The sequence below is a fragment of the Cibotium barometz genome, chromosome 5 (assembly GCF_041138505.1).
Source record: "Cibotium barometz isolate CiBa-2024 chromosome 5, ASM4113850v1, whole genome shotgun sequence".
NCBI lineage: Eukaryota > Viridiplantae > Streptophyta > Polypodiopsida > Cyatheales > Cibotiaceae > Cibotium > Cibotium barometz.
Genome location: NC_141050.1, coordinates 61,491,765 through 61,506,406, shown reverse-complemented (window position 1 = coordinate 61,506,406; position 14,642 = coordinate 61,491,765). Strand labels below are relative to the sequence as shown.

Below are 14,642 nucleotides of genomic sequence, written 5' to 3'. Positions count from 1 at the left end.
AAGACAATGTAAGGCCACTTGTTTGGCAGCACCAAATGCAAAGAACTCACCAAAAACAGATGCTGGTGCAGAAAACACAGCCACAACTCCACCTTTTGCCTCCGTAGAAGAAAACGCAGCCAAGTAAACTGGCCGGCTTGCCTCTGTAGGAGAAAATGCAGCCACCAAAACTGGCCGGCAACAAATAGCAGGCTGGCTGGACCTGAAAAACGCAGCACAGTTGGGAAACGCAGCAACTTGTTGTCACAGATCTACAGCCGGGAGAGATATGGAGAAAAATGCACAGCACAAGAAGGGAAAGGTGGGCAGATTTGCAGAGTTTGGAGCAGCTTGGATCTAAGCGTATGATACCATGAAGGAGATAGCACAGGTGGAAGCATAAACAGTAAACATATGAGAGAGTGCAAAGGAGATTGAGAGAGTTGGACAAGATCACCTTTTATAACAGGAGTAAAGCTTTACTATGGCAATGGCCAGCAACTGAGTGTTGAACTATGTGCAAGGGAAGTGGATGAATGAGTGAATAATGGGGAACTCCTTATATAGTGCATTAGGAAATAGGCCGACTGCCTCCAGGGCTGGCCGACTGGCCGTGGAAAAATAAATAGAAGAAAATCCAGTCAAACCCGAGATAAATAGTAAAGCCCCAAAACATTGACACGCACAATTCTAATAGGGTCATGGGTAGGTTGTTCAACTACGGGGTTGACACTGGAGAAGGCTACTCATACATTTTTTTGGGGGCGGGGGTGTGGGGAACAAATAGCACAGGTGGTCTATAATGCCAAGTGGGCTCACCATCACTGTCAGTGAGAAAAGGACTATGACGCCAAATCCTCAAAAAGGCATCGCGGCGTTGCCGCATGCGATTGGAGCCTCTTTGAAGCTTCCCCCATTGTCCACGGAGGGTATGAATGATATCAAGCTAGATGCTCCAGATGGACTCCGCTGGCAGGCTGAGGGTGCCCTCAATAGTCTCGCTACAACAAGGTCTCCAAATATGCCATGTCGCAATATTGCTGCAAATCTCCCATCTCTGGCAAGAAACATGAGTCCAATGATTAGTGGAGGGAGTTGGAATCGAAATTGCACTGTTACGGAGATGAGAGACCTGCAAGGCAAGGCCTCCACAAACCAACCATCCTCCTCATATGCCATGGAGGCCTTAGCCTCAGTGGCCAATCAACTGTGCCCCAAGTAACTGTGCGGGAGGATGATAGACTTGCCTCTACCTCTACATGTATCTGAGTAGAAGGCTTGTTCATTTGCATTTCTAGAGTGCCGGGTTTGTAGTGAAAATGCGGAGAATCCTCTGCCAAACGTGCTGAGCCTTCGGCAAATCCCAAAGGCAATGTCACTGGGACTCTTGGAGGTGGCCACACCTTGAACAAAATGTTGGCTCACCTCCGATGTCCAGCCAAGTGCTATCTGTCAAGCTCCGATGTGCCAACTACCACAAAAACAGAGTGATCTTTCGCGGCCTAAAACTGTCTCATAGCCTCTTCCTAAAATCTGAGAGAAACTGAGGAGGGAGGCCTTGAGATTGCCAGTGCCCTGCTACTGCTGTGGGTATTCATTGTAGGATGACACGACTAGACAGTGTAGGACTTGCATGACTTGATGGCGGTGCGTTGGCGACTCGTCCTTGGACAAGGGCTCACAAAATGCTGAGTGTTTGGTCTAGGTCTTGCACTTTCTGAATAGTCATGTCCAAGTGCGGGATCCATGCGACACACAAACACTAGAATGTTGAGTTATGGTTGAGGCGACAAATCTTCTTGAGACTGAGTCAAATGGTATCCAACAGATTGATGGTCATATGTGGAATAACTAAACCCAATTCCTTGGAGTTTTCTGCTTTTAGATGCCACTGGATGGCCAATGGCTGTTGTGGCACAATGCCAGACTCTCCTCCTTTTGCATCACAAATCAACAAAAAGGCTCCCCCAGGAATGGAAGATGGAGCAGGTGTGTTGTGGATAGTTTCACCCTCTCCAACATCCTCTCCCCAAGTGTGCGGATAGTTTCAACCTTTTCACCATCCTCTTCGGAATAATGTCTTCTGATGCACTCCATCAATCAAGGTAGAGAGTGGGTTCCCATGCAAGGTGCTCTTGTATAGTCATGTTGGCTCTAGCTCAGTGAGATTGAGGGAGACCTTGTCATCGAGAGAGCATTCATTGTATCCTAAGCATAGTCATAGGAAACGGCCGTTTTAGTCCCTAGAAACGCGTTTCTCCGTTTCAAGATCCCATCCGTTTCCATGGCCGTTTCTTGTTTTCCAAGTGATATTGTCACAGGAAATGGCCGTTTCCACCCCTAAAAACTTGTTTCCTAGATTCCATTCCTCGAACGTTTCCGTTCCCGTTTCTCATTTCTGGTGACTATGATCCTAAGGGGTTGCTGCCATTGTGGTTAATGGGGGTTTACTTTTTTTTTTCCCTTTTTTTTTTGGCCTTCTTTGGTTGATTCTTTGGATTCTGTGGATGCTACAAAATTGGTTGTGCATGCTGTGGCAAGTAAGGGCATGGGTTATTACACTAATGTAAAATTGTCTCTTACTTGAAGATCTCAAAAGCCCTTTTTATGGTTACTTATACCTCTACGAGAGTGGTTCTGTAACTGCCGCTAATATACCTGGCAAGGGCTACTAATCTTCCCCAATGACTAGGCCTTCCAACTCCTAGAGAAAAACTGTAAATATTCAGCACCATAAATACCCCTTTGTCTCTACCATAATAGAACCATATGGGTGGGTACGACTGGTACAATCTTCACTGCAGCCGGTACAGCCAGTATAGGTGCAGCCGGTACAGGGTTTGGTGCAGCTGGTACATCGGTTGGTACAGCAGATACAATGACTAGCACAATTAGTATAGGGGCTGGTGCAGCCGGTACAATTGCTGGTACAACAGGTACAGTGGCTGATACAGCAGGTACGAGAACTTTTATAGAGGGGAGTGAAGTAGTGTAGACTCTACAGTGGCTGGTGCAGCCGGTATAGTGGCTAGTACAACAGGTACGATGACTTTTATAGAGGGGAGTGAAGTAGTGTAGACTCTCCATAGAGTGATGTAGACAAGAAGGCGAGCAGCCAACATGGTAAAGGCTAGTCTGCAGCAAGATAGCCTCCTCCAAATGAAGAGAGATGGCTCCAATTTAAAGATTTGGGCCTCCCATGAACTAATGGCAAGAAAAGGCTATAATGACAAGTGGAGAGCCACACAATAACTGAAGTGACAAGTGTGGGGCCACTTGTCTCACTTTGATCCACTTTTTTGCCACATGTCCCAATCTAAGGGACGGGTCCTCCCATAATCTTTACCTCTAAAAATATTCCAACCGGTAGACCTTTTGTCATAGGTACTTTGGCAACTCTTGGAATTTTCTCAATTCCAGATGTAATGACGCGAATAGAATTTCCATCGGAGTTAGGCCAAAAATAGCAACTCTCCTAAATTTTAGGAGTGTGATCCTTTGTATTCTAGGATAATCCCCCATTCCCAAAGCTTGTACTTTCCAAATATTTAGACGTTCTAGAGTCCATCAGAACCCTTTCATATTGGGAAATGTTGAGGCTGGTGACAGGTTCACACATTCAAAGAACCTTGCTTGCACCCTTTTACGCTGATTAATCAATGTAAAATATTATAAATTATGAATTCCAAGGTAACATGTACTAGGGATGTGGCAAACTATGCAAAGAGGTAATGCTTTTGATCACTGAGCTTCGGTGCCATTTTGGTATCCTTGTTGGTCTAGAAATACTTGGTAATGCTATTTCATTGGATTGTGTGAAAATCATAAATGTCCAGTGGTATAAAAGATGCCTTTATGTTGCAGATGATAAAAAGCCAGACACGGAATCGTACAATTGGTTGTTCCAAGCGCTTATAAGATGTGAATCTGGTGACAGGTGACATTTATCTAGACCAGATTATCTTCTTCTGCTTTGACACGTTTTTGCACTGTCTAAGTTTGTTTATGCAAGAACTAGTCATGGTTTTTGATCTTGCTTCAAAAAAGTTTTGGTCTTATGTTGCAGGATTCAGCAAGTAGTAGATGTGCTGGGAACGATGGTAGAAGATTACAAGAGGGTGCAGCCTAATACAAAAACCTATGTGTATGTATGAAACTGAGATTTGAGGTCACCTGTCACCATTCAGTCTCTGCTCTAGCTCAAGTCAAATATGATTTTATAATTCGCCCATCTGTTGTTTGCTGCAGTTTTTGAATATTGCATGTACTTTATTACCTCCTCTTTTTAGATGTATCTATTAATGCCAGTTGTTGCTTGCACGAATCAGGAGGATTGGTTTTTATAGATGTTTTACAACCTATTGTGTTGATGTAGCTGTAACTTCGAGTGGGCAGGGGTTTCACATACTTGACCATTAATGCAATGAAACACTTAAATTGGCCACAACCTTAAACATATGCCACTTAATTCCTGAAAACTGTAAAAGAGAGATATGCATGTCTGACAGCACATGGAGGCCGAAATGAGCCGAGACTGACACCCCCCCCCCCCCCCCCCCCCCCCCGCCCAAAGAAGCCGGAATAGGCCAATCCCCCTCCCCCTCCCCCTCCCCCTCCCTCCCCTAAGAGTATTTTATTACCCAAGGAGAAAATATCATGTACAAGCTTTGAGGGCCTTACTCTCCCCATAGGAGATGCTGGATAAGCAACCATCATCTGACCATACACATGGGCAATCATCAAAAGCAGCCCCAAAATACCATGAATGTGTGTAAACCACATCTTCATGTGAGGGTACTGATTATAGCTTGGACTCCCCATACCTTGATCTCTCACGTCAGGAGATCAACCGGATCATCAGGTTAGATCTACTTGGGCTACACATACACCAGACATGGGTGTCTCCGTTAGAGATTGGTAAGAAGTGTGATTCTACAGAGATCACTTCTTGAGACTCTTCGAGGATGGATTCTTTGAGATCTCGGGATAGATACAGATACACATGTCACGTGCCATGCGTATCACGATCGGCCAGCTCAGGGTATCCTCCCACCGCCTCAGAGTAGAGACTGGCAGAGCTGAGGATATCCCACATGAGGAGAGGACATGCACAATATGCATCACAGGAGCAGTAGAGGATGAGGCCCATTATATGCTCATTTGCTCAGCTTACTATGAGATACGAGGGAGATTCCACTGCCTCTTCCGAGAGGGTTTCGGACCACTCACACAGGTGATGCAATTTGAGGACTAGAGGTGCTTGGGCATGTACTTGATAGAGCTAAGATGACATAGGGATGTAGTGTTGAGGCAGCATGCTGAGAGAGCCTCGGCTCCGATAGGACACCTCACAGAGAGCCATCACAGATTTCTTTGTGGTACATACATCCACATCGGAATCCACTGCCCACAACAGTTCCTCTACTACAACATCAGAGCTCACTACCTGTACCCACGCTCTAACTCCAGGCCCTAGAGGAGTTCTTAGTGAGAGAGCTTGATCCATTCTACGAGCCAGACGTCCCCGACCCCGAGCATCAGGACCCTCCACCACATAGAGATAGATTTGTGAGGTTCTCCGTCGACATGTCACGCTCCCATCACAGAGGCCTGACATTCACTCCACGATCAGATCGGTTCTGGCCGAGGTGGGTATCAACATTAGCTGATCACAGCATATCTCACTCTACACAAGATCATCTGCTGATCACTTTACTATCAGATGTTTTTATTTTACTTTTTCTTTAAGTTTTCCATGGCTCAATATATCCATGGTACCATTGTATTACTTTTGGTCTCACGGGCCCTTGGGGGAGTCACAGGTATAGCCGAGACACCCGAATCCATTCCCGAGAAAGATGGACAACTTCTATGCTTGAAGCTCGGCTATAAGGAAGAGCACCCTCTCCCCTTCACCAAAGCATGGAGAGCCGGGAAAGACTCAACACGCAAGCGAGCCCTCATCCTACAGTTTGCAGGAGAGACGGAGAGGGTCACCTTGATGAGGAAGAGGGTCGTACTACGGGGTTTAGAGGGAGCTCCTATTTTCTTGGATGATGATCTCACGAGGATGCAGCTTGAGCATAGGAGAGCTTGCATGCCATGAGTCTTACACGCGAGGAGAGAAGGCAAGAAGGCCTTCTATCGAGATGGTCGGGTCATCATTGATGGCCGGCCCATGGATTAGCGGTTTGGGGCCTATGGGACACAGACCAGGCCACTGACAGAGATACACATGGCAGTATGGAACTGTAATGGTTCACTATGGGTGTAGCCTGGACGACTGGAGCATGTTATGGTGGGGAGAGACATCATCTTTCTGACAGAGACACATCAGAGCCCAGAGAGAGTGCTACCTCGAGTAGAGGGATTCCAGTGGGAGTCAGCACACAGGAGGACCACACACCAGGGTACCTCGAGAGGGTCGGGGGGAGTAGCAGTTCTATTCAGATGAGAGCTACAGGGGAGATTGAGAGTGGTAGCACAGGATCCAGAGGCCAAATACATGTGGATCAGCTTACAGCTCTCACAGGACAGGGTTATATACATAGCTCTATGTTACTTTTCCCCATCAAGATCCTCCTATGTCATTACAGAGGGCATGCCACATGAGGAGGAGACAGGAGCCTCGCCATACACTTGTCTGTCAGAGGAGATTATGCATTATTCTACACTAGGGGAAGTATTTCTTACGGGCGACTTCAATGCCCACACACAGAGCAGGCAGTGTGAGGTTTATGACTATGATGACATGGAGATCCTCCACCCTGTGGATCCAGAGGAGATAGGGACTAGTCGGGCATCAGAGGACACTGGACCAGATAGAGGACACTATGGGGACCACTTACTAGAGTTGGGAGCCAGGCATCGTCTCGTTATTTATAACGGGATGCTACAGTGGCCGGGATTAGGAGGGCTGACATGCTTCCCACATGGACCGGAAACACGGTAGTAGACTACATTATGGGGTCTTTGGAGGCATCACAGCTTGTCACCTCATTCTCCATTCCACCTCGTCCTATTGGGGCAGATCATACATACTTGGCATTTTCACTAGCCGGATCACCAGTATCACCAGCCCCCCACATACCGACGCCACACACTACCATCTACTTCACACATGACATGGCAGACATATACACTGGCAGAGTAGAGGATGGGCTCCTACTCATGGATCCCCTGGCACCTATGGATACCATTATAGCCCAGTTGGCATCACTCCTACACACGGCTACATTACAGAGCTTTCCACATCGTGTCCACTCAGGAGAGCTTGCGAGATCTGGGACTATGCCCCAGAACAGATGGTATGATGACGAGTGCAGAGCCCTATACTCGGCTCCGCATACAGAGAGCCTTGGGAGCCATCATAGAGCAGGAGTCGAGGAGAGAGATGAGGAGACTTACTCGCCGCAAAAGGCGGGCCTTCGCAGAGACACAGGAGCTAGAGATCTTTCATTTCTTCATGAGTAGAGATAGCCCTGTCTCATGGCGGCACTTCAGGGAGCCCCGGACACCGACACCTATTGCAGACCCACAGACATGGCACACATATGCAGAGGGCCTATACCACGCCCCACAGTAGCCACCTATACCTCAGCCAACAGGAGCCTCGACCTACCATAGCTAGCTTCTTTACCCACTCGATGGTACAGGAAGCTATCCGCCGCGTACAGCATGGACGGGCCGCCGACCATATGGGCTTGCAAGGTGAGCATCTCATATATGCTGTAGATTCTTTGGCTCCTTTCTTGCACAGCTGTTTAACAGGGCACTAGCAGAGGGTTTACCTGCGGAGTGGACGATGCACACCATTGTGCCGATTCACAAAACAGGGGATATGCTCGATCCGAGCAACTACAGGACGGTTACGGTTGGCCACGTGCTAGCGAAACTCTATGGTGCAGTGTTGGAGCAAGAGCTTAGCTTATATGCTGAGCGAGCAAGTTTACGCTGATCAGGGCAGGCAGGCAGGCTTCAGGAGAGCTTTCTCTACCACTGACCATGTATTCACTTTGAGATGTATGATTGATCAGGCCAGAGTGAGGAAGAGAAAGCTCTATTGCTGCTTTGTGGATTTCCGCAAGGCATTTGACACAGTACCACGAGAGAGGCTCTTTCACCGCCTGTAGTCTCTTGGCATACCAGCAGATATGACATGGGCCATCTATGCATTATATGAGTAGGTTTTTGGGCGAGTCAGATGTCCAGGAAGTATGTCCGAGACTATTGCTAGCACCATTGGTGTGAAGCAAGGATGCCCACTTTCCCCCACGCTATTTGGGTTATACATTGATGAGGTGGCTGACTTCATTACACGGGGAGGCGGAGATGGAGTTGATTTAGCAGGTACCTCAGTACATATTATGCTTTATGCTGATGATATTGTATTAGTGTCTGAGTCTCCAGGTGGTCTACATCAGCATCTACATGCACTCGATGATTTCTGCACACAGAGGGGTCTTACTGTGAACCTTGGGAAAACCAAGGTTATGGTCTTTCATACATCGAGACAGGGCAGGAGTCAGCTGACATTCACTCTCGCAGGACACCAGGTGGAGGTGGTGACATCATACGTGTACCTAGGGGTTACCTTCTCTGCAGCAACAGCCACACGCTTCACCATGGGTTCAGCAGCCAGAGCTAGATTGACACGGGGATATGCAGCATTGACTATGCTAGAGAGACAGTGCCACCAGGCGCATTTTCAGGAGCCCCGGACGAAGGGGTGGCTATTTGACACATTAGTCACACTGTCATTGATGTATGGAGTAGCGGTATGGGCGCCAGGCCTTGCTACCCATTGGTGGACACAGATAGAGAGACCACAGGCCCTCATGATGGCACGCATGATACGCAGCAAACCGTCAGTACCTCATGACATTATCCGAGCAGAGTTTGCTGCGCCTCCTATGATGGTAGAGGCCATATTTCAGACAATATGCCTGCGAGACAGATTCAGAGAGATGCCACAGGACAGATTGTCATACAGAGCTTTTGAGGCATCTAGACAGCTGGCTGAGGCAGGAGACAAAGGATCATGGTATGCACAGGTCACACATTGGTTATCACAGCATGGCCTAGACATGGATCATCTACCACCATTCCAGTATGACAGGGATGCACCACATATCCGTCTCTCTCATAGTGAGAGGAACAGAGTATTGAGACACGATCTATGGTAGCTCTATACACAAGAGACATGGATATCGCCTACACAGCCTCTTCCACCGAAGATGCTATACTACAGAGATCACTTCATGAGTATCACTAATGATGGATTTATAGAGAGGCCTAGATACATGGAGGGCTTTTTACCACACGGGTCCCGAGTGGCTATTGGTCAGCTTAGAGTTTCATCACACCGATTGGAGATTGAGACTGGCAGAGCAGCACGGATCCCCCGAGAGGAGAGGGTATGTAGATTGTGCAGAGAGGAGGTGGAGAGTGAGGAGCATTATGTATGCAGATGCAGAGCATATACAGCCATCAGAGAGAGATATCCCATTTTATTCAGAGAGCCACATTCCCTACACCAGATCTTTGAGGCAGCAGACCAGCGCATACCGGGGAGATTCATTCTAGATACACAGCGTCACAGAGACATCATTACAGGCTCAGACAGCTCCAGAGGGGGGACGACAGACACAGATTACTACATTTTTTCAGAGATCCATCCCACTCCCAGCCCCTACACGGCAGGGAATTACTCTCCAGAGAGTAGAGACACTCAGAGCCCGCAGGAGACAGAGGACACCTGGCTTTCGGACACCACGCCTATACCAGAGAGAGATGACAGAGATCAGAGCTCAGTTTCACAGAGAGGGTGCGGAGCGACTGGCTCGCTTCAGAGCACACCCAGGCATGTTCTTCAGGGAGTTGTGGACACCCCCTTCATTGATGTATATCATTTTCTACCCCCAGTATGGTACAGGATGGAGCTAAACCACACGGTAGAGCACATCGAGAGGATCTGGAGGTATAGCGGTACTCTTCAAGCGAGAGCTACAAGAGCGCCTACAGGTTGTAGCACGTGACCAGGAGGCTAGATACATGTGGATTAGACTGCAGCTCTTGGCAGACAGGGTGTTATACATTGCTCTATGCTACTTCTCTCCTAGGGGATCGAGATATGCCATGACAACAGAGGAGGAGAGTAGAGGGGAGGAGGACACAGGGCCATTGGGAGAGTCACCATATGCAGCCCTTTCAGATAAGATCATACACTACTCTAACCTGGGGGAAGTCCTCCTTATGGGGGACTTCAATGCACGGACACAAAGCCAACAGTGCGACATTTATGATTTCGAGCACCCCGAGGTGATGCACACACTAGAGGTGGAGGACACGGGAGCTTGCAGGGTGTCAAAGCACATGGGGCCGAATAACACTAGATATGGTCATCACTTACTTGAGCTGGGAGCGCGACACCATCTCGTTATTTATAATGGGATGAGACAGTGGCAGGATTCAGGAGCACTGACATGCTTTCCACGATCGGGGGAGGGGGGGGGGGGGGGAGGGGAGGAGCACAGTGGACTACATCATGGGGTCCATGGAGACCACACAGGCAGTGACATCTTTCACCATCCCCCCCTGTCCTATTGGTGCGGATCACACGTACCTCTTACTATTACTGGCGAGCTCCACACCAGCACCCACACAGCCCACACAGGCATCGCATACAACTTTCTACTTCACCCATGACTTGGCAGACATATATGAGCATCGTGTATATGACGGGCTACTCCGGATGGATCCCCTGTCACCTCTAGACACACTCACCACCCAACTGTCATCCCTACTACATACGGGCGCCACCCGCAACTTCCCCCATCATACACACACTGCACACACAGATAGATCTGGGAGCATGCCCCAGAATTGGTGGTATTATGATGAGTGCAGAGAGCTATAAAGACACCTCTGTGCCCAGAGAGCACTGTGGACCATTACATAGAGAGAGGCGAGCCGACAGATGAGGACCCTCACACGCCGTAAGAGGCGTGCATATGAGGAGGCATAGTACTGGGATATATACCACCTACTCATGAGCAGAGATGCAGCCACTGCATGGCGCAAGATGAGAGAGCCTCGCCCCCCGATTGAGGATCCACACACATGGCACACACATGCAAAGAGCCTCTACCATATCCCTCAGTAGCCGCCCATACCACAGCCACAGGAGTCTTGCCCTACCACCTCTACTTTCTTTACCGCCTCGATGGTAGAGAGAGCTATCCGCCGGTTACAGCATGGGAGATCGACTGACGACACAGGTATACAGAGTGAGCATCTTATTTATGCAGTTGGCACACTGGGACCCTTTGTTGCTCACCTCTTTAATAGGGCACTAGTGGAGGGCCTACCAGTTGAGTGGACTATGCACACCATCGTGCCTCTCCACAAAGCGGGAGACATGCTAGACCCCAGCAACTACAGGACTATCATGATTGGTCATACATTGGCCAAACTTTATGGCGCAGTGCTCGAGGCTCATATGCAGACGAGGAGGGACTGCGAGCACAAGGGCAGGTTGGAGTCCGACGAGCTTTCTCCATATATTCACTTTGAGATGTCTGATTGACTAGGCTAGGGCACGGGAGAAGAGATTATACTACTGCTTTGTGGATTTCTACAAAGCATTTGACACGGTGCCACGAGAGAGACTCTTCCAGCGCCTACAGTCATTGGGGATCCCATCAGTGGTTTGGGGCATCTATGCTTTCTATGAGCAGGTCCTCGGGCGCATACGATGCCTCGAGGGGCTATTTGATGTTATTGCTAGCACCATAGGTGTGAAGCAAGGATGCCCACTCTCTCCTACACTATTTGGGCTATACATCGATGAGGTGGCTGACTTCATTGGTCACGGTGGTGGGGACGGGGTAGACATCTCAGGTACCACAGTCCACACTATGCTATATGCAGATGATATTATTCTGGTCTCTGAGTCGTAGGTGGGACTACAGCACCATCTCCATGCACTCGACGACTTCTGCACACAGAGGGGGCTTACAGTGAACCTTGGGAAAACCAAGGCCATGATTTTCCACACCTCAGGGCCGGTTCGACGACAGGCCATCTTCACACTAGCAGGATGACAGGTAGAGGTTGTAGACTCATATGTGTACCTGAGGATTACATTTACGACTCCGCCAGGAAGATTTACAATGGCACAGGCAGCCAGGGATAGACTCACACGAGGGTACGCAGCTCTGGCCATGCTAGAGAGACTGTCACCGGGCACACTTCCAGGAGCCCCGCACGAAGGGGTGGTTGTTTGACACACTAGTCACCCCTGCTTTGATGTATGCTGCAGTAGTATGGGCACCTGGGATCACCACCTCCACATGGTCTCAGATAGAGAGGCCTCAGATTCTCATGCTCTCACGGATGATATGCAGCAAACCCTCCGTCACACATGACATTGTCCGGACGGAGTTTGCTGCACCTCCTATGCTAGTAGAGGCTCTCTTCCAGACGATCTGCTTCATACAGGGGTTCAGAGATATGCCATCAGATCGACTCTCACATAGAGCTTTTGAGGCGTCCAAGCAGCTCGCAGAAAGTGGAGATAGGAGATCATGGTATTCACAGATGATATAGTGGCTCACTCAGCATGGTCTTGACATAGATCACCTGCAACCTTTCCAGTATGATATACATGCACCACACATCCAGCTCTCTCACAGTGAGAGGAGCAGAGTCCTTCGATAGGATTTATGGCAGCGATACACTCAGGACACTTGGATTACACCCAGTCAGCCTCTACTGCCGAAGATGCTATACTACAGAGATCAGTTTATGCGTATCTCAGCGGCGGATGGATTCATACAGAGACCTGGATACATGGATGTGTACATGCCTCACAGTGCCGGAGTGGCGTTTGGCCACCTCAGGGTGTCATCACACCAGCTTGAGATTGAGGCAGGTAGGGCAGCACGGATCCCCAGAGCAGAGAGGATATGCAGACTATGCCAGGAGGAGGTTGAGAGTGAGGAACATTATGTATGCAGATGCAGAGCATATAGTGTCATTAGAGAGAGAGACACCACCATCTTCAGTGGACATCCCTCACTCCGCCAGATCATGGAGTCCGCAGACCTGCGCAGATTTGGCCAGTTCTTGCTAGAGACACAGTGCCACACTGCTACGGACTCATACCACAGGGAGGGGTGGGCGACAGTTCCAGCTCACTGATTTCTTCCACAGATTCATAGGAATTCCTCTTTTAACATTTAAATATTTCTCATAGATAAATAAATTTATCTAAAATAGTGCCTACCCTGACATAGGAGGGGTTACACTTCAGCGCGCTGCGGACCTCCGAGCCAGACGGAGACCGAGAGCACCAGGCTACTAGACTCCCCAGACTACATCAGAGGGAGATCACAGAGATACGGACTCGACATCAGCACCATATCCAGGAGTGGCTAGCTCACTTACACACACACACCCGGAGATCATGCTCCGAGGTATTTTTGCCTTACCATCGCCTATGTATCACATATTACACCCCAATTATGGTACTGGTTGGAGCTAGACAGATCTGCATTGCATTCTTGTATACCCTACGCATATAGGTTGCATATGGAGCCTCTAGCAGTAGTGCTCCATCCATCACCCCCCCCCACTAGCTCAGTACTTTCATAGTTTATTTCACGTTCATTTTTCTGGACATCCGGAAGACATCGACAGTTGTACATTGATTTGTCTCATAGGTCGAGTTCGGCCTCTAATAGACGTTAATACAGCTTTCTCTCTCTCTCTCTCTCTCTCTCTCTCTTTTCGCTTTTTTTTTTTTTTTTGCTTTTCCTTACGTGCGTGTGACAGCCTCTATTCGGTGGCGCGCGCTCAAGGTTCTCGTGCTGGTCGTGCTGCGCTTCGAGCCTACTGCACACGCTCAAGTCAGTCTCTCTCTCTCTCCGATGACCGGAAGAACACAGTTGTATTATTTTTTGTCTAATAGGCCAACTTTGGCCTCTCGTAGACGTTAATATATCTTTCTTTCTTTCTCTCTCTCTCTCTCTCTCTCTCTCTCTCTCTCTCTCTCTCTCTTCGCCATCGCTCGCCCCTGCTTGCCCGCCCTCTCCTTGTTGGCTGTTCGCCCTCTCTCTGTTTCGCTTCCGCCGCCCCCTCTCTCTCTCTCTCTCTCTCTCTCTCTCTCTCTCTCTCTCTCTCTCCGCTGTTCGCCCACCTCTCTCCCGCTTGGGCTGGCCCGTCCCTCTGCCTACCTCTTCCCACCCACCCTTCCTCAGGCCCCCAAGGTAGCAACATAACTCTCTCTCTCTCTCTGCTGAATCTCTTCTCTTTTCTCTACATGGCTTGACCCCCCCCCCCCCCCCCCCCCCCCCCCCCCCTGCTGCTGTTGTTTCGCGCTGCGCGCAGGTGTCATGGATTAATTTCTAGTCCATTGGCTGTGGGAAGTACTGCAAAAAGTCATGGCCAAGATCGGAGTTAAAGAGGAGCTCGTGAGGACAAGCTCAGCAGAATTATCAAAGAAAACAAGAAGATGGTCGACTCTTCCGTTACCGCAATCATAAACCGCCTCTCCAAACTCGATAAGGGATTTGACAAAATCCAAGAGCTCGAAGAGAGAACATCCAAGCAAGAGGCTGAGATTTCAGCCTTAAAGGAGGAACTAGTTTAGGCCAAATTGC

At 49.0% G+C, this 14,642-nt stretch overlaps 1 protein-coding gene across 1 annotated transcript in view; it reads left to right on the top strand.

Annotated features, from left to right (window-relative positions):
- Positions 1–4,133, top strand: part of LOC147638732 (uncharacterized) — a 94,487-nt gene extending 90,354 nt beyond the window's left edge. Inside the window, exons 5-6 of the mRNA XM_086798810.1 lie at positions 3,844–3,916; positions 4,046–4,133. Coding sequence (XP_086654936.1) covers positions 3,844–3,916; positions 4,046–4,133 — 161 coding nt within the window. The remainder of the gene's footprint in view (positions 1–3,843; positions 3,917–4,045) is intronic.
- The last annotated feature ends 10,509 nt before the right edge of the window (positions 4,134–14,642 follow it).